Genomic DNA, 25073 nt, shown 5'->3' on the forward strand with positions numbered 1-25073 from the left:
GGTGGCAATGAGCTCTATACCGCACAAAATCCAAGGGCTGAGAATATGTGCTTTCCCCGTAGACAGCAATAGGGAGAAGGTGTTAGAAAAAAAACTAACACCTGAAGTGCGGAATGGCGATCAACGTAATGCAACCCCATTGATGTCTATGGGGGGGGGAAAGTTACGTTTAAACCTAACACCCTAACATAAACCCCAAGTCTAAACACCGCCACCAAAATAAAGTTATTAACCCCTAATTTGCCGCCCCCGATATCGCCGCCACCAAAATAAAGTTATTAACCCCTAATCTGCCTCTCCCAACATTGCCACCACTAATAAAAGTTATTAACCCCTATTCTGCCGCTGTTGTTTAAAATTGCATGCTCTGACTGAATAATGACCGCTTAATTTCGACTTTACTGTCCTTTTAAAGGGATATAAAACACAATGTTTTTCTTTCATGATTCAGATAGAGAATGCAATTTTAAACAACTTTCCATAATACTTCTATTATCAAATTGTCTCCTTTTTGTTAGCATCCTTTGTTGAAAAGCAGGAAGGTAAGTTCAGGAGCATGCATGTGTCTGCAGCACTTTTTGGCATCGGTTTTAGCAAAAATGTTATACATTAGCAAGAGCACTATATAGCAGCACTAGTTCCTGTCATGTAGTGCTATCTCTTCAACAAAGAATAACATGAGGAGGATGAAGCAAATTTGATAATAGAAGTAAATTGGAAACTTTTTTAAATTGTATGCTCTGTCTGAATCATGAAAGAAAAATGTTGTGTTTCATGTCCCTTTAAGCTTTTATCCCTTTTAGCATTAATATCTGCTTTGCCTTTTACCTGTTTCAGAAGTAGGAAGTAGGTACTTTTGCTTCCCAGATGCATACATTTTCATTAATCTGTTAAATCTCATTTGCCGTTTTTTAGGCCATTCTTCCTGCATGTACATATCTCTGTGCAGAACTAGCACATCCATTTCTGCATTTTCCTACATAATTAGGGTACCATGAGCAAAACAGTAAACTCTACACTCGAATCCCTCATTTATGTCATGAATAACAATATTAATTGGTTTTGGGTCTGATACTGATCCCTGATGATCCCACACTAATCACTTTAGTTTGATTTTCATCTATGTACTACATATATTTGCTATTCTTTAACAAATTGAATTATCACCCAAGTGCCAATATTTGTATCCATTCTCAAACTTAATTTTGTACAATAGTTATATATGTGTATATATAGTGATAAGACACTGTATCAAATATCTTTGCAAAATCCAAATACATCAAATGTGCCTTTATCTAATTTTCAATTCTCATTGAAACAAATCAGCTTAATTTGTCATTAGTTATTTCTCATAAAGCTATACTTTATATTCTACTTATGAATTCTTCAACATGATCTTGTATGATTCTTTCCAGTAGTTCTTCAGATTTTAGGCTTACTGGTCTGTAACTCTCTGGATGGGTTTTGATTCTATTTTTATATGTTGGGACCATATGCGAGGCCAGCTGTACCATACCTGAGGACATGAAACTTTATTAGTTTAACTGTACATAATCACCTTAAATCACAATAATGTGGTTAACAGAAAATAATATAAACTACAAATAAAATGTGCAACAAGAACCCCAAACAAATAGTGATAATAATACAGACCAACATGCAGGAATATATCCAAAGTGAAAAGAGTCTTTAATGGAAACAGTCCCACAAATACAAATAGTTCAAACAATGTTCCTCAAAAGGAAGAGAAAGAAAGACATCATAGCATAATACTGTGTAAATCTTCACTCCACAGATGGAAGGCAGACCCAGAATACTCACATTAGTTAGAGCATCAACAACTCAAGATAATAAGCTCTATAGTGCAGACCCCAGGCAAACTGTATACAGACAATGACAAATGCTTAAAGTAAATTTACAATTTTTAAAAAACAAAAGCGAAAGTTCTTTTAGATCACTATGGGTAATAAGTACAAAAGTACAAGGATACAAGTCACACGGCACAGCGTCACACATTTTGTGGGAGTGTAAATTGTCAGGGTAAAATTAAGTTATTTAAATAAGTAAATTAAGAACACACATGAAAAGATGGTTGCTGAAATAGATTAAAAGTCTCACCATTGAATTCAGTTTGAACTATCTGTTCATATAAGTTCAGCAAAATATTTCTGCCTTGCAGTGTCTCACATTGTGGGTTTAACTATTGATCAGTGTAAACCATAAATAAACACATTTTTACTAAAACAACAATCTTAAACTCCCAGAGTGCAGCACTTGATTGGCTGCATGGGCCAGGCCAATCTAAGGTAAAGTGTCTACCACAATGTGTCCTGGTTATTATGGAGGCAGAATGTCTTCATTGACATAATGAGGCCCTAGAAATCTTACCTGTGTCTTAAAGTTGCTGTATATTCTCCCAAAAAACCCACTGACCATTAGAGAGGTCTACATCAGATTGCCCTCACAGTGAGTTTCAGCAGTCCAAAGGGTTTACCTTAGCTATAACTCTAGCCTTAATGTTTACCCTACCTTGAATTGTAGCTTTAACCCTAATTCTGTTATTTCCCTAATTCTAACTCCAGTCCTAACCCTATCTCTAATCTTTACCCTAGCTGCCCCAATTTTTATGCGTGTTAACTACTTCATGCCTACACATTTTCCTAACCTAACTTTAACCCTAACACTAAACTAAGCTTTAACTCTACTCTTACCTCTTATTCTATAGCTATATCTAGTTCTCACCCTAACACTAGCTCTTTCTCTGATCATGGTAATAACCCTATCCCTGGCTGTTACCCTAATTTTAGCTCTAATCTTACCTTTAATCCTAACAGTAACCTAAGATCTAAATGTACCAGTATCACTTATCCTTTTTTTTAGTTCTACCTTTAACACTATCATTGAATCTAACTCTTGCTCTGTCTCTGATCATGGTCATAACCCTAGCTGTTACCTTACCTTTAGCACTAACCTTACCTTTAATCTTAACAGTAACCTAAGCTCTAAAACTAGATTTACAGCTTATCTGTTCTTTAGTTCTAACCCTACCACCATTGTTGACTCTAACCCTATCTCTAGTTCTGCCCCTAAGCATTGCCAGACTCTTACTACATGACCATATTCCTAGCATTAGCCTTAACTCCATCCCTAGCCCAAGCGCTAACTCCTTCAACAACCACTATATACCCACTCATATGTCATCAAGCCGGGTGATTGCGATACTGTTGTAAGATCAACAGATGTTGATATCTCTCTATATACAGACTATTCACCCACATTATTGTTGTCACAACAGTGAGGACAAATACCTCTATGTGCACAGATATTTTTCACCTTAATAATGTATTAGTCACCAAAATGTATAAACTACTTGCCTTGATACACTTTACTCATTATGTATAAGATGTTACAAACAAATACACAGCTATGTGGTTGTTTAATAAAGCTATGAGTTATATTTATGTCTGTTCTTCTACAAATTATTAGATATAAAGTCAGGAACAAATGCAAAATCCATTTTATTTGCTTATTGAATATTGTTCATCTTGTTTTTGTCCAATGAAATCACTACTAATCACTACCATCATTTTTAGTGTTGTTGAGTACATTTTTCATAACTATTGATGTTCATTGTCTTTGAGATTTCCATTTTGTGCTTTGTCCTGTGTATTGTGTTAAACAGATTGCCAACCACATCCAAAGCTGAAATGTGCTAATTTTGTCATGTTCAGCAGCTGCTTTCAGAAATGCTTCTTTAAGACTAAGAGGGCTAACCAGCACTCTTTCAAGATGTCAGAGCTATCCATCATTACACTGTAAGTGTACACAATCCTGTGACATTACTGTGTTTGTGAAGCATGATTAACGTAGTATTTGTCCTAAGTGTATGTGAAGATCAGGACAGCTATTGCATGATAAATTGATGTTGTGTGTCAATGTGAAATTGTCATAGATCTTTTAGGTACTTAGGAGCTTAGATCAATTCCACCAGTCACTGTAAATATGTATAATCAAAACAACTTAAAATGTTCTTCAGCATTTAACTCATTGGCTGCCAGGGAAATCTGCAGTGCATTGTGGGTCACATCTCATTACATATGAATGCATTGCAGCCCTCTATGACAAAATGGCCTATTTTAATGTGCTTATATGCCTGCCCACTTAATTCCTAACATCAGAGCTGAATACATCTACAAAAACATATTTGGAAAAATGCTTTTAAAACTGTTTACAACTAGAATATATGTAAACAATATTTAAAACAAAATGCTTTAAATATATATACAGTATATATAAAGTAAGAATGCTTTAAAAAATAGAAATGTAAATAGTTTTTATCAATTATCAAAATGCAAAGTGAATGAACAGAGGAAAAAGCTAAATTAAATTAATATTTGGTGTGACCACCCTTTGATTCTAAACAGCATCGATTCTTCTAGATACAACTGCACACAATTTTTTAAAGAAACTTGACAGGTAAGTTGTTCCAAACATCCTGGAGAACTAGCAACAGTTCTTCTGTGGATTTAGACAGCATCAGTTGCTTCTGTCTCTTCATGTAATCCCAGACATACACGAGGATGTTAAGATCAGGACTCTTTAGGGGCCATACAATCACGTCCAGTTTTTTATGACTTTGGCTGCATGTTTGGGGTCATTGTTATGGTGCAGATTAAACTTGGGACCAATAACATGCCTCTCGGATGGTACTGCATGATGGATACGTATCTGCTTTTACATCTCAGCATTGAGGAGACTATTCATTCTGAGCAAATCCCCAAACTCAATTTGTAGAAGTGCAGCCCCAAACTTGCAAGGAACCTCCACAATGCTTCACTGTTGTCTACAGACATTATTGTACCGCTCTCCAGCCCTTCGGCGAACAAATTGCCTTATGCTACAGCAAACAAACTGCCTTATGATACAGCAATATATATAACATTTTGACTCACCTGTTGCTATTTTTCTACACCTCAGTTCCTGCACAGTTTTGTCACTTGGCCTTGTTTCCACATCAGAGGTATGGCTTTTTGGCAGCAAGCATTCATGAATACCACTTCTGACCAGACTTCTCCGGACACTAAATGGGTGTACCAGGATCCCACTGGTTTCTGCCAATTCTGAGCTGATGACACTGATGGACATCTTCCAAATGCAAAGAGAAGTAAGCATGATGTGTCTTTCATCTGTTGGACTTTCCTTGACCTTCCACTGCGTCAGTGGTCCTCAATGTTACCTGTTTCTTTGTGCTTCTTTAGAAGAGCTTGGACAGCACATCTAAAAAACCCTGTCTGCCTTAAAATTTCTGCCTCAGAGAAAGTTTGAAGATTCAGTATAACAACCTTGTGTCTTGTTGCTGTGCTCAGTCTTGCTATGGTATATGATTTTTGACATTAAATTGTCTTCAGCAACCTCACCTTGATAGCAGAGATTGTCTGTTTCAAACCCAGTTTTATTCCTCCGGCACAACTGTTTCTGTTTCAATTATTGGTTGTGTTTCAGCTTACATATTTTGCAACTGTTTGGCATAATTGTTTAATTATGCACCTGACAGTATAACTACAAAGTCCCTGAATTTGCACAAGTGTACCCAGAAGAATTGATGCTGTTATGAAGGCGTTTTGATTTTTTTTTTTTGCTCAAGTACTAACTGTGCTCGAAGTGTGCCCGCATTAGCGTGCGTATTACAAGTTGAAAGTTAAAAGTTAGTGCATGTACAAAAGACCAACGCACATCAACTTCTCATTATATAATTCTATGGGGTGCGCTACAAAAAACTAAACAACTACTAGATATCACTTGTGAGCTAACTGGACACTGTGCTAGATCAACTGCGCTAAACCCGAAGGTCTTGGGAATACTTTACATTCCCAAGTTCTTCATATGGAAGAAAATGTTCCTTTTATGTTTAAACATATATTCCTATATATATGATTATTTTTTGGAATATATATATATATATATATATACCTATATATCTATATGAATATATAAAGACATATATATATATATATATATATATATATATATATATATATATATATATATATATATATATATATATTAGTGCTATGGAATCTGTTGGCCATCTACAAATACCTGATAATAATATATATATATATATATGAAGAACTTATGAATTGACAGTATTTCTATTCAAATCACATTAAAACTTATGTTGCCCAGTAATTGACAAGGAAGTGCTAAAAAAATTATAATAATAAATATATATATATATATATATATATATATATATATATGTGTGTGTGTGTGTGTATTTATATAAATGTATACATGTGTATTTATGTGTATATATGGATGTAAGTGTGCACATACATATTTACACATGTAAACAATATAAATACAAATGTATACACCCACATATATATATATATATATATATACAGTACATAATATTAAAATTGGAGCCCTTCCTTGTCATATACCATATCCCTTTTTAAAAATTACACTTTTAAAATAAAATTATTAATATTAAACATATATTTTTATTAAAAAGTGTACATATGTTGTTGATGTGTTTATGCAACTTTTTTATAATCCTTACAATTTACTTCAGGTACCAAGCTAAATTTTCTAGCGCAGTTTCATTTCTTGATCAACTGCAAACTATAACTTTCAACTTGTAAAACCAGCACTATCTAGGTGGTAATGATATCCATTGAAAATAATGGTTGTGACTTACTGAAGTCGGTTTCTCTAACCCTTTTATGGTTAACACGCTTTACATAGGACTTGTAATATTAAGTTGCACTCTAATGTTAGTGTGGTCCAGCTATTCTGCTTATCGCAACCCATGCTAACATTAGCTTTAAGCTACTCCTTCTATTTGAAGCTTTACACAATGGCCTAATTTTAATTAAAAAATATTCAGAAAACAAATATGTTGCTAAAAATAAAATCTCTGTAACATGCAAACTCTCAAATTCATAAAGCTTTGGACCCACTCCTTGTTACAGCTGGAGCTACATCTATCTTGAAATTGTTAACTTTTGACTACATAAAATGAATTCCGCAGAGATGCTATACATGCATCACAAATCAGAAAAGGATAACCACATCACAAAGCTGAAAAATATACCAGCATAATAAATCTGAGCAAGATACCAGCATCACAAATCTGAGAAAGATACCGGCATCACAAATCTGAGAAGGATACCGTTATCACAAATCTAAAAAGGATACCATTATCACAAAACTGAGGGAAAAAAAAGAATCACAAAGCTAAGAAGGATACTAGCATTACAAAGCTGGGAGGGATTCCAACATCACAATGCTTAGAAAGATGCTGGCATCACAAAACTGAGAATGATACCGACATCACAAAGCTGAGAAAGTTACCGGCATCACAAAGCTGAGAAGGATACCAACATCACAAAGCTGCGAAACATACCAACATTACAAATCTGAAAAAGATACCAGCATCACGAAGCAGAGAAGGATACCAGTATCACAAAGCTGAAAAAGATACCAGCATCACAAATCAGTGGATGCCAGCCTCACAAAGCTGAGAAAGATACTGGCATCAAAAAGCTAATAAAGATACTTGCATAACAAAGCTGTGAAGGATACCAACATCACAAAGCTAGGAACAATACCTACATCACAAAGCTGAGAAATGTATCTGCATCACAAAGCTGAGAAAAAAATGGAATTACAAAGCTAAGAAGAATACCAACATCACAAAGTTTAGAAAGATACTTGCATCACAAAGCTGAGAATGATACCGACATCACAAAGCTGAGAAAGTTAGCGGAATCACAAAGCTAAGAAGGATACCAACATCACAAAGCTGAGAAGGATACCGACATCACAAAGCTGAGAAGGATACTGACATCACAAATCTGAGAAAGATACCAGCATCACAAAGCTGAGAAAGATACCAGCATCACAAAGCTGAGAAAGATACCAACAACACAAAGCTGAGAAGGATACCGACATCATAAATCTAAGAAGAATACTGGCATCACAAATCTGTGAAGGATGCCAGCATCACAAAGCTGAGAAATATACTGGCATCAAAAAGCTAATAAAGATACTCACATCACAAAGCTAAGAACAATACCCGCATCACAAAGCTGAGAAAATTATCTGCATCACAAAACTTAGAAAAAAAATGGAATTACAAAGCTAAGAAGGATACCAACATCACAAAGCTTAGAAAGATACTGGCATCACAAAGCTGAGAATGATACTGACATCACAAAGCTGAGAAAGTTACCGGCATCATGAAGGATACCGACATCACAAAGCTGAGAAGGATACCGACATCACAAAGCTGAGAAGGATACTGACATCACAAATCTGAGAAATATACCGGCATCACAAAGCTGAGAAAGATACCAGCATCACAAAGCTGAGAAAGATACCAACATCACAAAGCTGAGAAGGATACCAACATCATAAAGCTGAGAAGGATACCGGCATCACAAATCTGTGAAGGATGCCAGCATCACAAAGCTGAGAAATATACTGGCATCAAAAAGCTAATAAAGATACTCACATCACAAATCTGTGAAGGATACCAACATCACAAAGTTAAGAACAATACCCGCATCACAAAGCTGAGAAAGTTATCTGCATCACAAAGGTGAGAAAAAAAATGGAATTACAAAGCTAAGAAAGATACCAACATCACAAAGCTTAGAAAGATACTGGCATCACAAAGCTGAGAAGGATACCAACATCACAAAGCTGAGAAGAATACCGACATCACAAAGCTGAGAAGGATACTGACATCACAAATCTGAGAAAAGTTACCGACATCACAAAGCTGAGAAGGATACCTACCATCACAAATATACTGGCATCAAAAAGCTAATAAAGATACTTGCATCACAAATCTGTGAAGGCTACCGACAACATAAAGCTAAGAACAATACCTGCATCACAAAGCTGAGAAAGTTATCTGCATCAGTAAGCTGAGTAAAAAAATGGAATTACAAAGCTAAGAAGGATACCAACATCACAAAGCTTAGAAAGATACTGGCATCACAAAGCTGAAAAAGTTACCAGCATCACAACGCTGAGAAGGATACCAACATCACAAAGCTGAGAAGGATACCGACATCACAATGCTGAGAAGGATAGTGACATCACAAATCTGAGAAAGTTACCGACATCGCAAAGCTGAGAAGAATACCTTCCATCACAAAGCTGAGAAAGATACCAGCATCACAAAGCTGAGAAGGATACCGACATCATAAAGCTGAGAAGGATACCGGCATCACAAAGCTGAGAAAGATACCAGCATCACATATCTGTGAAGGATGCCAGCATCACAAAGCTGAGAAAGATACTGGCATCAAAACGCTAATAAAGATACTTGCATCACAAATCTGTGAAGGATACCAACATCACAAAGCTAAGAACGATATCCGCATCACAAAGCTGAGAAATTTATCTGCATCACAAATCTGAGAAAAAAAACGGAATTACAAACCTTAGAATGATACCAACATCACAAAGCTAAAAATAAAATCCCTGTAACATGCAAACTCTCAAATTGTGAAATTCATAAAGCTTTGGACCCACTCCTTGTCACAGCTGGAGCTACATCTATCTTGAAATTGTTCATATTTGACTGCATAAAATGAATTCTGCAGAGATGCTGTACATGCATCACAAATAAGAAAATGATAACCACATCACAAAGCTGAAAAATATACCAGCATCATAAATATGAGCAACATACCGGCATCACAAATCTGAAAAAGATACCGGGTCACAAATCTGAGAAGGATACCATTATCACAAAGCTGAGGGGGAAAAAAGGAATCACAAACCTAAGAAGGATACTAGCATTACAAAGCTGGGAGGAATACCAACATCACAAAGCTAAAAATGATACCGATATCACAAAGCTGAAAATGTTACTGACATCACAAAGCTGAAAAAATTACCAGCATCACAAAGCTGAGAAGGATACCAACGTCAAAAAGCTGAGAAACATACCGACATCACAAATCTGAGAGATACCGGAATCACAAAGCTGAGAAGGATACCAGTATCACAAAGCTGAGTAAGAAACCAGCATCACAAAGATGAGAAAGATACCAGCATCACAAAGCTGAGAAAGATACCAACATCACAAAGCTGAGAAAGATACCGACATCATAAAGCTGAGGATAACAGCATCACAAATCTGTGAAGGATGGCAGCATCACAAAGCTGAGAAAGATACTGGCATAAAAAAGCTAATAAAGATACTTGCATCACAAATCTGTGAAGGATACCGACATCACAAAGCTAAGAACGATACCCGCATCACAAAGCTGAGAAAGTTATCTGCATCACAAATCTGAGAAAAAAAATTAAATTGCAAAGCTAAGAAGGATACCAACATCACAAATCTAGGAAATATACCAACATCACAAAGCTGAGAAGGATACCAGCATCAAAAAATTGAGTAGGATACCAACATCACAAAGCTGATAAGGATACCAGCATCACACAATTGAGAAGGATACCAACATTACAAAGCTGAGAAGGATACCAGCATGACAAAATTGAGAAGGATAACAGCATCACAAAGCTGAGAAAGATACCAGCATCACAAATCTGTGAAGGATATCGGTATAAAAAAACTGAGAAAGATACTGGCATCACAAATCTGTGAAGGATACTGGCATCACAAATCTGAGAAAGATAACAGCATCAAAAAGCTAAGAAATATACCCGCATCACAAATCTGAGAAATATAATGACATCACAAAGCTGGGAAGAAAACCAACATCAAAAAGCTGAGAAAGATACCGGTATAACAAAGCAGAGAAAAATACCGGCATCACAAAGATGAGAAGGATACCAGCATCACAAAGCTAAGAAAGATACAGACATCACAAAGCGTAGAATGATACAGACATCAAAAGGATGAGAAAGATACCGGCATCACAAATCTGTGAAAGATACAAGTATCACAAATATCTGAAGTATACCTGCATCACAAAGCTGAAAAAGATAGTGGTATCACAAAGCTAAAAAAAATGATAACTGTATCACAAATCTGTGAAGGATACCAGCATCATAAAGCAGAGAAAAATACCTAAAAAAGATACTAGCATCACAGATATGTGAAGGATACCGGCATTAAAGATACTGGCCTATATACAACCTATATACAAGATATAAATTAAACAGTGCATCAAGTTTTCTTTCAGCACTTAGCTTAATAAATGCTCATAAGAAGCTTGAAACATTGTCTATTTTATACCTTGGACACCATCATTTAGATTACGAGTTTTGCGCTAAAAAAGTTGCGTTATTTCACTCTCCATATCGCTGCCATTACGAGTTACTGAAAAGTCTCCTTGTGCATGCGATTTGGTGGCGTTAAGATCCATACCGCACAAAAGTCAAGGGCTGCTTTGATGTGCTCATGCACGCTTTCCCCCATAGACATCAATGGAGAGAGAGTTTTAGAACAAACCTAACACCTGAAGTGCGGAATGAAAAATCTCCGTAATGCAACCTCATTGATGTCTATGGGGAAAAAAAAGTTACGTTTAAACCTAACACCCTAACATAAACCCCAAGTCTAAACACCCCTAATCTGCCAACCCCAACATCGCCGACATCTAAATAAAGTTAATAACCCCTATTCTGCCGCTCCCCGACATCACTGACACTATAATAAAGTTATTAACCCCTATTCCACCACTCCCTGACATCGCCGCCACTAAATAAACCTACTAACCTCTAAACCTCCAGGCCCCCACATCGCCGCTACTAAATAAACCTATTAACCCCTAAACTGCCATCCCCCCACATCTCAAACCACCCCCCAACTTAAAATTATTTCTTAAATTATATAAAAACTTACCTGTGAAATAAAAATAAACCTAACATTAAATTAACCTAACATTACTATTCTAAGTAAAAAAAGTAAAACAAATACTACCAATAAAAAATCTATATTACAAATTTTAAAAAAAACTAACACGACGAAAAAAATAAAAATCTAAAACTACAAAAAATAATAAACACTAAATTACGAAAAATAAAAAACTCTATGCTAACAAAAATAATAAATGAAATTATCAAAAATAAAAAAATTACACCTTATCTAATAGCCATATAAAAATAAAAAAGCCCCGCCCCCAAAAAAAATAAAAACACCCCCCTATCCTACAATATACTACCAATAGCCCTTAATAGGGCCTTTTTTAGGACATTGCCCTAAGTTAAACAGCTCTTTTACCTGTGAAAAAAAATACAAATTCCCCCTAATAGTAAAACCCACCACCCAACCAACCCCCCAAAATAATAAACCTAACTCTAGAAAAAAAACTAAGCTACCCATTGCCCCTAAAGGGGCATTTGTATGGGCATTGCCCTTAAAAGGGCATCAAGCTCTTTTTCACTGCCCTTAAAAGGGCATTCAGCTCTTTTTCAAAAGCCCAAATCCCTAATCTAAAAAAAAAAAAACAACAAAAAAAAACAAAAAAACCCTAACACTAATCCCATAAATCTACTCACAGTTCCTGAAGTCCATCTCCATCCAGGAGGCGAGAAGTCTTCATCCAGCTGGCGATATCATCATTCATCCCGGTGGCGTCTTCTATCTTCATCCCGGCAGTGCTGAACCATCCTGGAAGCCGATCCCATTCTGCACGGAGCGTCCTCTTCATACGGTCACCGCCATACACTGAAGTTGAATGCAAGGTAGCCGTTTCAAAATGGCGTACCTTTCATTCCTATTGGCTGATTTGATTCTTCAAATTCAAATAAGCCAATAGGATGAGAGCTACTGAAATCCTATTGGTTGTTCAAATCAGTCAATAGGATTTCAGTAGCTCTCCTCCTATTGGCTGTTTTGAACAGCCAATATGATTTCAGAAGCTTTTATCCTATTGGCTGATTTGAATTTGAAGAATTAAATCAGCCAAAAGGAATGCAAGGTACGCCATGAAGGTGACCGTATAAAGAGGATGCTCCACACAGGATAGGATCGGCTTCCATGATGGCTCCGCTCCGCGCAGCCTGGATGAAGATAGAAGATGTCCCCGGGATGGATGAAGATATCGCCGCCTGTATGAAGTCTTCTTGCTATTTTATGGGGTTAGTGTTAGGTTTTATTTTCATTTTTTTGGGTGTATTTTTTTTAGATTAGGGCTTTGGGCTTTTGAAAATGCCCATACAAATGCCCCTTAAGGGGCAACGGGTAGCTTAGTTTTTTTTTTTAAATTAGGTTTTTTATTTTGGGGGGTTGGTTGAGAGGGTTTTACTGTTGGGGGGGATTTGTATTTTTTTACAGGTAAAAGAGCTAATGCCCTAAAAAGGCCTTTTTAAGGACTATTGGTAGTTTATTGTAGGCTAGGGGGTGTTTTATTTTAATAGGATTATTAGATTAGCTGTAATTGTTTTTATTTTGATAATTTCGTTTATTATTTTTTGTAAAGTTAGTGTTTTTTATTTTTTCGTAATTTAGTGTATATTTTTTGTAATTTTAGAATTTTTTATTTTTTTTCATAGTGTTAGGTTTTTTTAAATTTGTAATTTAGATTTTTTTATTGGTAGAATTTTTTTATTTTATTAGAATAGTAATGTTAGGTCAATTTATATTTTAATGTTAGGTTTATTTTTATTTCACAGGTAAGTTTTTATTTATTTTAAGAGAGTTATATTGTACTTTTAATTTTAAGTTAGGGGGATGTTAGGTTTAGGAGTTAATAGTTTAATTTAATGTTTTGCGATGTAGGGGGGCTAGCGGTTTAGGGGTTAATAGGTTTATTTAGTAGCGGCGATGTGTGGGACAAGAGGTTTAGGGGTTAATAGGTTTATTTAGTAGCGGTGATGTGGGAGGCCGGAGGTTTAGGGTTTTTTATTTAGTAGCGACGATGTGGAAGGCTGGAGGTTTAGGGGTTAATAGGTTTATTTAGTGGCGGCGATGTGGTAGGCCAGAGGTTTAGGGGTTAATAACTTTATTATAGTGTCAGCGACGTCGGGAGCGGCCGATTAGGGGTTAATAGCTTTATTATAGTTTCGGCGATGTCAGGGAGCGGCAGATTAGGAGTTAATAGCTTTATTATAGTGTTTTGCGATGCGGGAGGGTGGCGGTTAAGGGTTAATAGGTAGTTTATGGGTGTTAGTGTACTTTGTAACAGTTTAGTTATGAGTTTTGTGAAACATTTTTGTCATGAAAAATCCCTAACTACTGGTCTCAGATGGCGTTATGGATCGTGTCAGTATAGGCTGTAATGCAAGCATTTTAGCCGGAACGCACAACCTATAATACCGGCGCTATGAAAATCCCACACAAAAACGTAATTAAAGTATAGATATACCGACACGACTCGTAATATGCGTTACTGGCGATTACACTGGAATTACCATTTTTTCAGCTTTATAAGCCGTACCGCAACACTTGTAATCTAGCCACATGTGATTAAATAAAAAAGGTCCTTGTAAATAAAATAGCTGGGTTGTGTCTGTGAGATGGCAATGACTATGTCAGCATTTGTCAAAATCTTGATATTGGAAAATGTGACGTTTCATTGACGACATTAATGCCACATTTTCACATTTTAAAACTAGTGTGAACCACCTTGTCACTTTTAACATATTCTGTAGTAATGATTTCATAAGACGCCAAACAAAGTTTTTTACTATAAAGGGGTATACAATCCAGGCATGAGTTGCCATATGTGATTCAGAACAAGGCAAGGAAAATGCAAGCCCAACTTTTTCTTTACAACTACTTAAACATAATGCCTAACACAACATTTCAAGCCTTAAAAAAATTACCCTTGATCCTATGATTGAGGCCATCTGAAGACCTGTAATGTTGCTTTACTTTGAACCTATGTGAAAAAATAAAATACCATATATATATATATATATATAATATATATATATATATTTATAGTGTCACTTAAAAAAAAAGATTTATAAGGACAATCTACTGCAAAATTGTAATTGTTTAAAAAGGTAGATAATCTTTTTATTACCCATTCCCCAGTTTTGCATAACCAACACTGTTATATTAATATACTTTTAAACTCTGTGATTACCTTGTATCTAAGCCTCTGCAAACCTCCTCCTTTTAGCCAAACAGTGCTGATTTATAAATAACTCCACAGGAGTGAGGATAATATAATCTATATGGCACACATTAACTAGCGCTACTTGCTATGAAAAACGTTCAAAATGCACTAAGATAAGAGGCGCCCTTTAAGGGATTTGAAATTAGCATATGAGACTACCTAGGTTTAGCATTTAATAAAGAATGCCAAGGAAATAAAGCAAATTTGATGATAAAGGTAAATTGAAAAGTTGTTTAAACTTGCATTCCCTATCTGAATCATGAAAGTTTAATTTTGACTAGACTGTCCATTTAATTATTATAATCTGATACAAAAAATGTATTCAAATGACATTTTTTACATTTTTCACAAATACAGTAGATATATTAATCCCGATGAACTAAGGGCCCAATTCTCATTTTCAAATGATTGTGAAGTTCTGTCTTTTATTTTTTATGTTTTTTTTATTATTGTTTCTATTCTTATTCACACTATTTCCACAAAACAATGGTGTATGCTCAGTTAATATTTTTTTACTTATGCAGTTTTTTTTTATGGTCATAAACTTTTCATACACACTATTATTATGTAATATTTCCTGCAAAATTAATAAGAAATAACTTACAGATATTAGCATCATTCTTTAATATGATCCAAATCTTCTTCTCAATGGCCCCTATTTATCAAGGTCTAGCGGACCTGATCCGACAGTGCGGATCAGGTCTGCCAGACCTCGCTGAATATGGCGAGAAATACGCTCCGCCCCCTGCAGACTGGCCGCCAACAGGGGGGTGTCAATCAACCCGATCGTACTCGATCGGGTTGATTTCCGGCGATGTCTGTCCGCCTGCTCAGAGCAGGCGGACAGGTTATAGAGCAGCGGTCTTTGTAACTGCTGCTTCATAACTGCTGTTTCTGGCGAGCCTGCAGGCTCGCCAGAAACACTGGGCATCAAGCTCCATTCGGAGCATGATAGATAGGCCCCAATATAGGAGAAAGCATTATGGGCCAGACTAGATTAAAAGTGGAGCGCTAATTAAAGCTCTCGCTCAAACCTGACGAGCACAAAAAGCCGAAGTTAGAATAACCCGACATGAAAATATGAATATTTAACATTTCAATGTTCTTTACATAATAAAATATGTTCTATTTATTCATTAATAAATATTTCTATGTATATCTGATGGGTTTTTTTTTGGTACAATATATATCTATGTATGATTATAACATAGTAACATAGAAGATGAGATGAGGAAGTCCATTGAGTTCAACCTATACACATCTAAAATACTTACAGAAAGCTCCAGTTAAGATTAAATAATCCCACTAAAAGGTGACCCATTTAATACTAGCAATCATATCTATGAATTTTGTTTCTAGACAGAAATGTATCCAAACAATTTTTAAAAGTATCTAGGGTATTGGCATTTACTACCTACTTTGGTAATGAGTTCTACAGCTTTATTGCTCTTACAATGAAAAAAAGTTTCTGTTGCAGGAAATTAAATCTCCTTTCCTCCAACCTTAAATTGTGACCTCTTGTCACAAACAATTTTCTTTGAATAAATAGAGCTTCTGCCATCTCTGTATATGGGCCTTGAATATATTTATATAAAGTAATCATGTCACCTATCAGGCGCCTTTTTTCTAAAGAAAACAGACTCAGTTTGGCTAGCCTCTCCTCATAGCTTAAATTCTCCATTCCCCTTATTAGCTTTGTGGCCCTTCTCTGAACTTTTTCTAGTTTTGCAATATCTTTTTTTGGGATCAGTCCCCAAAACTGCACTCAATACGCAAGGTGAGGTCTTACCAGGGATTTTATATAAAGACAGAATTATGCTTTCCTCCCTTGAATCAATGCCTCTTTTAATGCATGTTAGTATCTTATTAGCCTTTGTAGCTGCTGCCCTGCATTGTGCACCCATCTTTAGCTTGTTATTACTACTCCCTCTTTCCTCCTCTGGTTGGCTGTGTTTTGTCTCATTTAAATAAAACGTTTTTATTTCCAAAATGTAGAACCTTGCATTTTCCCATATTAAATATAATTTTCCATTTACCTGCCCATACTTCTAATTTTTGCAGATCCCTTTGTAACGACAGTTCATCCTGCTCTGACCTAATGACCTTACTTAACTTAGTATCATCTGCAAAAATAGAGATGTCACTATTTAATCCTTGCTCTAAGTCATTTAAAGAACAGGGCCCAGTACTGATCCCTGGTGGACTCCACTGATTACATTTGTCCAATCTGAGTATGATCCATTCACTACTACTCGTTGCTCACTATATTTTATAATAATAATAATAATAATAACTAGTATTTATATATAGCGCCTTTCTCCCAGTGGGACTCAAAGCGCTTTTTCAGCGCTCACTCTCGGAATTAACAAAATCGGCAGCTGAATAGTAATAGTTGTTATTATTTTATCCAGTTATTTATCCATGAGATCATTTTCAGCTATTCCCAGTCCCTTAGTTTTGTGCATTAGGCTCTCATGTGGAACTGTATCAAATGCCTTTGCAAAATTTAAGTATATCACATAAACTGATTCCCCTTTATCTATATTTTTACTTACTTCCTCATAGAATCTAATTAGATTAGTTTGAAATGATCTATTTCTCATAAAACAATGCGGATTTGAACTCATAATCGTGTTAACATGAATGTGCTCATCAATATAATCCCTTATAATACCTTCAAATATCTTCCCTACTATTGATGTCAGACTAACTGGTCTATAGCTTCCTGGATCATCCCTGCTTTCTTTTTTGAAGAGTGGCACCACATCAGCTTTATGCCAATCCTGGGGTACCATGCCTGAGGATAATAAGCCTTGAAAAGTTAAGAGTAGAGGTTTGTCTATAACAGTGCTAAATTCCCTCTGGACCTGGAGTTGTATTTACCTTAATATTATCCAGTTTTTTCCTGATATCCTCTATACATAACCCAGTTAATGTTATGGGCTGGCATATTCTAGTTTGTTCCAAAGTATCGTCCATTGGTTCCTCTCTTGTGTGTACTAAAGAAAAAACCGGGTTTAGTACCTCATACTTCTCCCTGTCACTATTAACCATGCTACCCTCCACGCATTTTAATGCACCTATATTGTCCTTCTTAGATTTTTTGCTATTTTTGTACTTAAAGAACCTTTTAGGGTTAGACTTCTAGAATCCTTTGCAATTAATTTTAAATTTTCAATTTTGGCTAATTTGATTGTTTTTTTTTTGCATGTTTTGTTATATTCCTTATAAATATGGCATGTTGAGTCTGTACTATTTTCTTTAAATAATTTAAATGCCCTACGTTTTCTCCTAATTTCTCTTAACACATTTTTATTTAGCCACATTGGCTTGGATTTTTTATTTTTATTTTTATAACCATATGGTATTTGTTGATATGTATATTTATTTAACAAAGCTTTAAATGTTATCCATTTATCCTCTGTATTTTTATTATAGAATACATTGTCCCAATTTATGTTATTTAATGATTTCCTTAAATCGTTGAATTTTGCTTTCTTAAAAATTAAAAGTCTTAGTTAAACCTTTAAGACGCTGCTTATGAAAATAGATTTCAAATGTGATCATGTTATGATCACTGTTACCCAAATATTCTTTGACTTCTATGTTTGATATTATGAGGCCCATTTATCAAGCTCGGAACGGAACTTGAGGGCCCGTGTTTCTGGCGAGTCTTCAGAAAAAAAAACTGTAAATAACATTCGAAAATCAAATTTTTAAGAATATTCGTTTTTATCAACATTCTATTATGTAAATCGAATTTCTAAAATAACATTCATTCTAACATTCGAATTCGGATATAAACACATTCGCCCATCCCTATCCTCTACCCCTTTTATTATTCCTGTCCCTCCTAAATAAAGTATACCCTCTAAGTTAACTGCCCGGTCATAAAGTATACCCCTCTAAGTTAACTGCCCAGTCATGTGAATTATGCCACCTAGTTTCCGTTATACTGATAACATCCTAGTCCTCTTCTGCAGCTAAGAGATCCAGCTCCACTATTTTATCAGTCATGCTTCTTGCATTTGTTGCCATACATTTAATTTTCATGTGCTTTCTGCTGATACTTGGTGTGCTTTCCTCCATACTTTCTAATGTGACATTTCTTAAGTCATCCCTTCCTTGAGAAATTATAGGAGTGACATATTCACAGACTGATCTCTCTGTTATATTGTGTTTTAACTGACCCTCCCTCCCTTTACCTAGTTTAAAAGATTCTCTAAATGTGCTACCATCCTTTCCCCCAACACACCTGCACCCCTGCCATTCAGGTGCAATCCATCCTTACTGTACACATTGTACCCAAGTGGAAAGTCAGCCCAGTGCTCTAAAAAAGTCAAACCCCTAATTTTTACACCATGTTTTTAACCATGAATTAACAGACCTTAGCTCCTTCTGCCTTACTGAGTTAGCACACAGCGCTGGTAATATCTTCGAAAATATTACTTTGGAGGTCTTTGCTTTTAGCTTGCTACCTAACTCCCTGAAGTTATTTTTTAGGACTCTTAATCTCCCGCTGAATCCTTCATTAGTACCAATATGTACCATGACTGCAGGATCAGACCCACATCCCTCTAACAATCTATAAATTATATATAGGTATAGATAATATATATATATATATATATATATTTTTTTTATATATATATATATATATATATATATATATATATATTTATATGCAGAACATTGGAATGTGAAATATTTACAGTAAATACACAGTATAACACTTTATTAAATATGAATATTGCATAAATATGTTTTTTTCATCTACTTTACTGCAAAGGACTCCAATATATATATATATATATATATATATATATAAAGGTAACCCTCAGTTTACGCCAGGGTTAGGTTCCAGAAGGAATGGTTGTAAATCGAAACTGTTGTAAATTGAAACCCAGTTTATAATGTAAGTCAATGGGAAGTGAAGGAGTTAGGTTCCAGGCCCCTCTCAAAATTGGCATAAGTTACACCTAATACATAATTTTTAAAGCTTTGAAATTAAGACTTTAAATGCTAAACAGCATTATAAACCTAATAAAATAATCACACAACACAGAATATATAATTAAACTAAGTTAAATGAACAAAAACATTTGCTAAACAGCATTATAAACCTAATAAAATAATCACTCAACACAGACTTTACTTGCATTTTTCTGCAAACAGTTCTTTCTATGCATTCCAATCTGGACTGATTTATAGACAGGAAGATCTTGTTCCTTTGCAAGCTGCTCGATAGCTCAGGTCTGGTTAAACTGATTAATTTCAGCTTGCTTGGCTTGCATATCTTTGCTGCAACACAAGCGGACAGCTCCACTTACTGGCTATTTTAATCAATGCACTGCTTCTCAATGCTTTTCAGTAGCATTCACATGACTGAAAAAAGGTTGTTATTCTGAAACTGTGCAAATTGAACCGTTGTAAACCGAGGGCCACCTGTGTATATATATATATATATATATATATATATATATATATATATATATATATACTGTATATATATATATATATATATATATATATATATGTATACACATATAAATACATAAATACATATGTATTTCGGTGTTAAAGCTCTTTGTAACTTTTGTGTGCAATATTTTATTTGAACAATTTTTGGCAGATGGTATTACCGTGAATTTTAACTGTACTTTGTAATGTATTTTTGATGTGTTTTGTGACACTTTTTGTTTCTCCAAACAGTTAACCAGAGTGTAAATTGCAATTGCGCTCAAGCGATCTTGTTTACTTTTAATTCATAATACCAGTGATAAACCTGACAAGTGCAAACACCAGCAATAAACACCTTATCTCTTGTGCACAAACATTAGCGCTCCACTCATAATCTGGCCATATATATATATATATAAACATAACATTGTATAGATCAAGTTATCAATGGTTGAAACTAGGTGTGAGCAAATATTTCAAGCATATTTGTTAAAATTAAAAAAATGTTGGCTGCCTTTGTCCATTCTGTATGAATATGATTTTTTAATAAGCTATTTTATATATTTAATGTAACATTTGAATTTACATATAGCATTCAAATATTGTAATGTTTTAAGTATAGCTTGTTGACAGTTGCAGAAGGATCATGGACAGGGCTATGTCAGGAGGATTTGGTTGTGAGAGAACAGAGGGTATGTCTGGGCTTTGGGCATGCCTTGATGGGCTATGGGCATGGCTCTGGTAGTACCCTAGCATATTGCTAGCATATTGTCTTGACTTAGTAAATATGTCCAACACTGTGGTGCATCCTGAGGTCCCAGTTGTCAGCTTACACAGTGACACTGTCTGTATAACTCACAATCACAATAATTTGTTAGTGCCGCATGGGAGTGGTGGGAGGGAAAGAGGAAGGCAGGCGGTTGGCACAACAAGAAGTGGGGAGGGATGGGTTTGGTTCCCTACACTACGGAAAAAGGAAGTTGGAGAGTAAGAGAGCTGTTGGGGGGTTAAGGAGGTGGGAGGGTTAGGAGGGACCCCTACACTAGGTATATATATATATATATATGCTGTTCTCTTTCTCTTTTCACATTTATATATATATATATATATATATATATATATGACTGCAGTAGAGTAAATCATTTCATAGAGAAACCCAAAATATGCACACAAAAAAACAATTTTTTTTTATGATCATATTTGGCAGCCAAATAGTGGCATGAAATATACCAAAATGAGCCTAAATGAATACTTTGGATTGTCTCCTTTAAATATATATTTATTTTCATAGGTAAATAAAAAAAGTCTCTATATCAGTTTAAACCGAGTGATAGCAAAAAAGCAAAACTTTCTCCTATATTTTGGGCAAGTTTTTCTCTGAAATTCCCAGTAGTAAAGGGGTTAAATACCATCATGTGTGCATTTATAATACCTGGGTGTAATCTTATAAGTTTATTTCTCCTGTTAAGTGTGGTCAGTCCACGGGTCATCATTACTTCTGGGATATTATCTCCTCCCCTACAGGAAGTGCAAGAGGATTCACCCAGCAGAAATGCTATATAGCTCCTCCCCTCTACGTCACCTCCAGTCATTCTCTTGCACCCAACGAATAGATAGGATGTGTGAGAGGACTGTGGTGATTTTAATTAGTTTATTACCTTCAATCAAAAGTTTGTTATTTTATAATAGCACCGGAGTGTGTTATTCATTCTCTGGTAGAATTTGAAGAAGAATCTACCTGAGTTTTTTCTATGATTTTAGCCGGAGTAGTTAAGATCATATTGCTGTTTCTCGGCCATCTGAGGAGAGGTAAACTTCAGATCAGGGGACAGCGGGCAGATTAATCTGCAAAGAGGTATGTAGCAGCTTATTATTTTCTGACAATGGAATTGATGAGAAAATCCTGCCATACCGTTATAATGTAAACTCAGCCTTAAATACAGTAGATGTATCTGGTATCAGGCTGTCATGTATGTATATTTTACACTTCAGTATTCTGGGGAATGGTACTTCACTGGATTTATACTGTATGCATAGACTTAACCTAATTTGCAGGGACTTGCAATAGGTTTTTAAATAACAATTAATTTATTGAGGTTAAACGTTTTTTGCTGGCATGTAAAATGTTTTGGGCACTGTTTTTTCCACTTGGCAATAGTTTTGTTTAAATTTAAGCAGTTTACTGATCTCTCTCACTGTTATGTGTGAGGGGGAGGGGCCATTTTTGGCGCTTTTACTACGCATCAAAAAACTCAGTCAGAGGTTCATTTTCTTCCTGCATGATCCGGTTCATCTCTACAGATCTCAGGGATCTTCAAAGCTTGTTTTGAGGGAGGTAATCATTCACAGCAGAGCTGTGAAGATTGTAGTTGACTGTGATAAAAAACGTTTATTTGTGTATTTTTTCTGCTGTCAGGGTAAGTTATCCTTTGCTAATGGGAACAATCCTTTGCTAAAATTGTATATTTCTTACAAAGATTTGATGCTATAATTTAATTTTTTCTGTGCTTCTTATAGGCACAGTTCTTTTTCATATTATTGTAAATTACTTGAAAAGCATTTCCAAGTTGCTAGTTAATTGCTAGTGTGTTAAACATGTCTGATTCAGAGGAAGATACATGTGCTATATGTGCTAATGCCAAAGTGGAGCCCAATAGAAATTTATGTACTAACTGTATTGATGCTACTTTAAATAAAAGTCAATCTGTACAAATTGAACATATTTCACCAAACAACGAAGGGAGAGTTATGCCGACTAACTCGCCTCACGTGTCAGTACCTGCATCTCCCGCTCGGGAGGTGCGTGATATTGTAGCGCCGAGTACATCTGGGCGGCCATTACAAATCACATTACAGGATATGGCTACTGTTATGACTGAAGTTTTGGCTAAATTACCAGAACTGAGAGGTAAGCGTGATCACTCTGGGGTGAGAACAGAGTGCGCTGATAATATTAGGGCCATGTCAGACACTGCGTCACAGGTGGCAGAACATGAGGACGGAGAACTTCATTCTGTGGGTGACGGTTCTGATCCAAACAGACTGGATTCAGATATTTCAAATTTTAAATTTAAGCTGGAAAACCTCCGTGTATTACTAGGGGAGGTATTAGCGGCTCTGAATGATTGTAACACAGTTGCAATACCAGAGAAAATGTGTAGGTTGGATAGATATTTTGCGGTACCGGCGAGTACTGATGTTTTTCCTATACCTAAGAGACTTACTGAAATTGTTACTAAGGAGTGGGATAGACCCGGTGTGCCGTTCTCACCCCTTCCGATATTTAGAAAAATGTTTCCAATAGACGCCACCACACGGGACTTATGGCAAACGGTCCCTAAGGTGGAGGGAGCAGTTTCTACTTTAGCTAAGCGTACCACTATCCCGGTGGAGGATAGCTGTGCTTTTTCAGATCCAATGGATAAAAAATTAGAGGGTTACCTTAAGAAAATGTTTGTTCAACAAGGTTTTATATTGCAACCTCTTGCATGTATTGCGCCTGTCACGGCTGCAGCAGCATTTTGGTTTGAGTCTCTGGAAGAGACACTGGAATCATCTACACTAGATGAGATTACACACAAACTTAAAGCCCTTAAGTTAGCTAACTCATTTATTTCAGATGCCGTAGTACATTTAACTAAACTTACGGCTAAGAATTCCGGATTCGCCATTCAGGCACGCAGAGCACTGTGGCTAAAATCCTGGTCAGCTGATGTTACTTCTAAATCTAAATTGCTTAATATACCTTTCAAAGGGCAGACCTTATTCGGGCCCGGGTTGAAAGAGATTATCGCTGACATTACAGGAGGTAAAGGCCATGCCCTGCCTCAGGACAAAGCCAAAGCTAAGGCTAGACAGTCTAATTTTCATTCCTTTCGTAATTTCAAAGCAGGAGCAGCATCAACTTCCTCTGCACCAAAACAGGAAGGAGCTGTTGCTCGCTACAGACAAGGCTGGAAACCTAACCAGTCCTGGAACAAGGGCAAGCAGGCCAGGAAACCTGCTGCTGCCCCTAAGACAGCATGAATCGAGGGCCCCCGATCCGGGACCGGATCTAGTGGGGGGCAGACTTTCTCTCTTCGCCCAGGCTTGGGCAAGAGATGTTCAGGATCCCTGGGCGTTAGAGATCATATCTCAGGGATACCTTCTGGACTTCAAATCCTCTCCCCCAAGAGGGAGATTTCATCTGTCAAGGTTGTCAACAAACCAAACAAAGAAGGAAGCGTTTCTACGCTGCGTACAAGATCTTTTATTAATGGGAGTGATCCATCCAGTTCCGCGGTCGGAACAAGGACAAGGGTTTTACTCAAATCTGTTTGTAGTTCCCAAGAAAGAGGGAACTTTCAGGCCAATCTTGGATTTAAAGTTCCTAAACAAATTCCTAAGAGTTCCATCGTTCAAGATGGAAACTATTCGAACAATTTTGCCCATGATCCAAGAGGGTCAGTACATGACCACAGTGGATTTAAAGGATGCTTACCTTCACATACCGATTCACAGAAATCATTACCGGTATCTAAGGTTTGCCTTTCTAGACAGGCATTACCAGTT

The 25073-nt window shown here is 36.0% G+C and overlaps 1 protein-coding gene across 1 annotated transcript in view; it reads left to right on the forward strand.

Moving 5' to 3' along the window:
- ADCYAP1R1 (ADCYAP receptor type I) overlaps positions 1-25073 on the forward strand; it is a 490746-nt gene that overhangs the window by 450501 nt on the left and 15172 nt on the right. Inside the window, 1 exon segment of the mRNA XM_053715660.1 lies at positions 3735-3815. Coding sequence (XP_053571635.1) covers positions 3735-3815 — 81 coding nt within the window.

Source organism: Bombina bombina, chromosome 5 (genome assembly GCF_027579735.1).
Source record: "Bombina bombina isolate aBomBom1 chromosome 5, aBomBom1.pri, whole genome shotgun sequence".
NCBI classification, from domain to species: domain Eukaryota; kingdom Metazoa; phylum Chordata; class Amphibia; order Anura; family Bombinatoridae; genus Bombina; species Bombina bombina.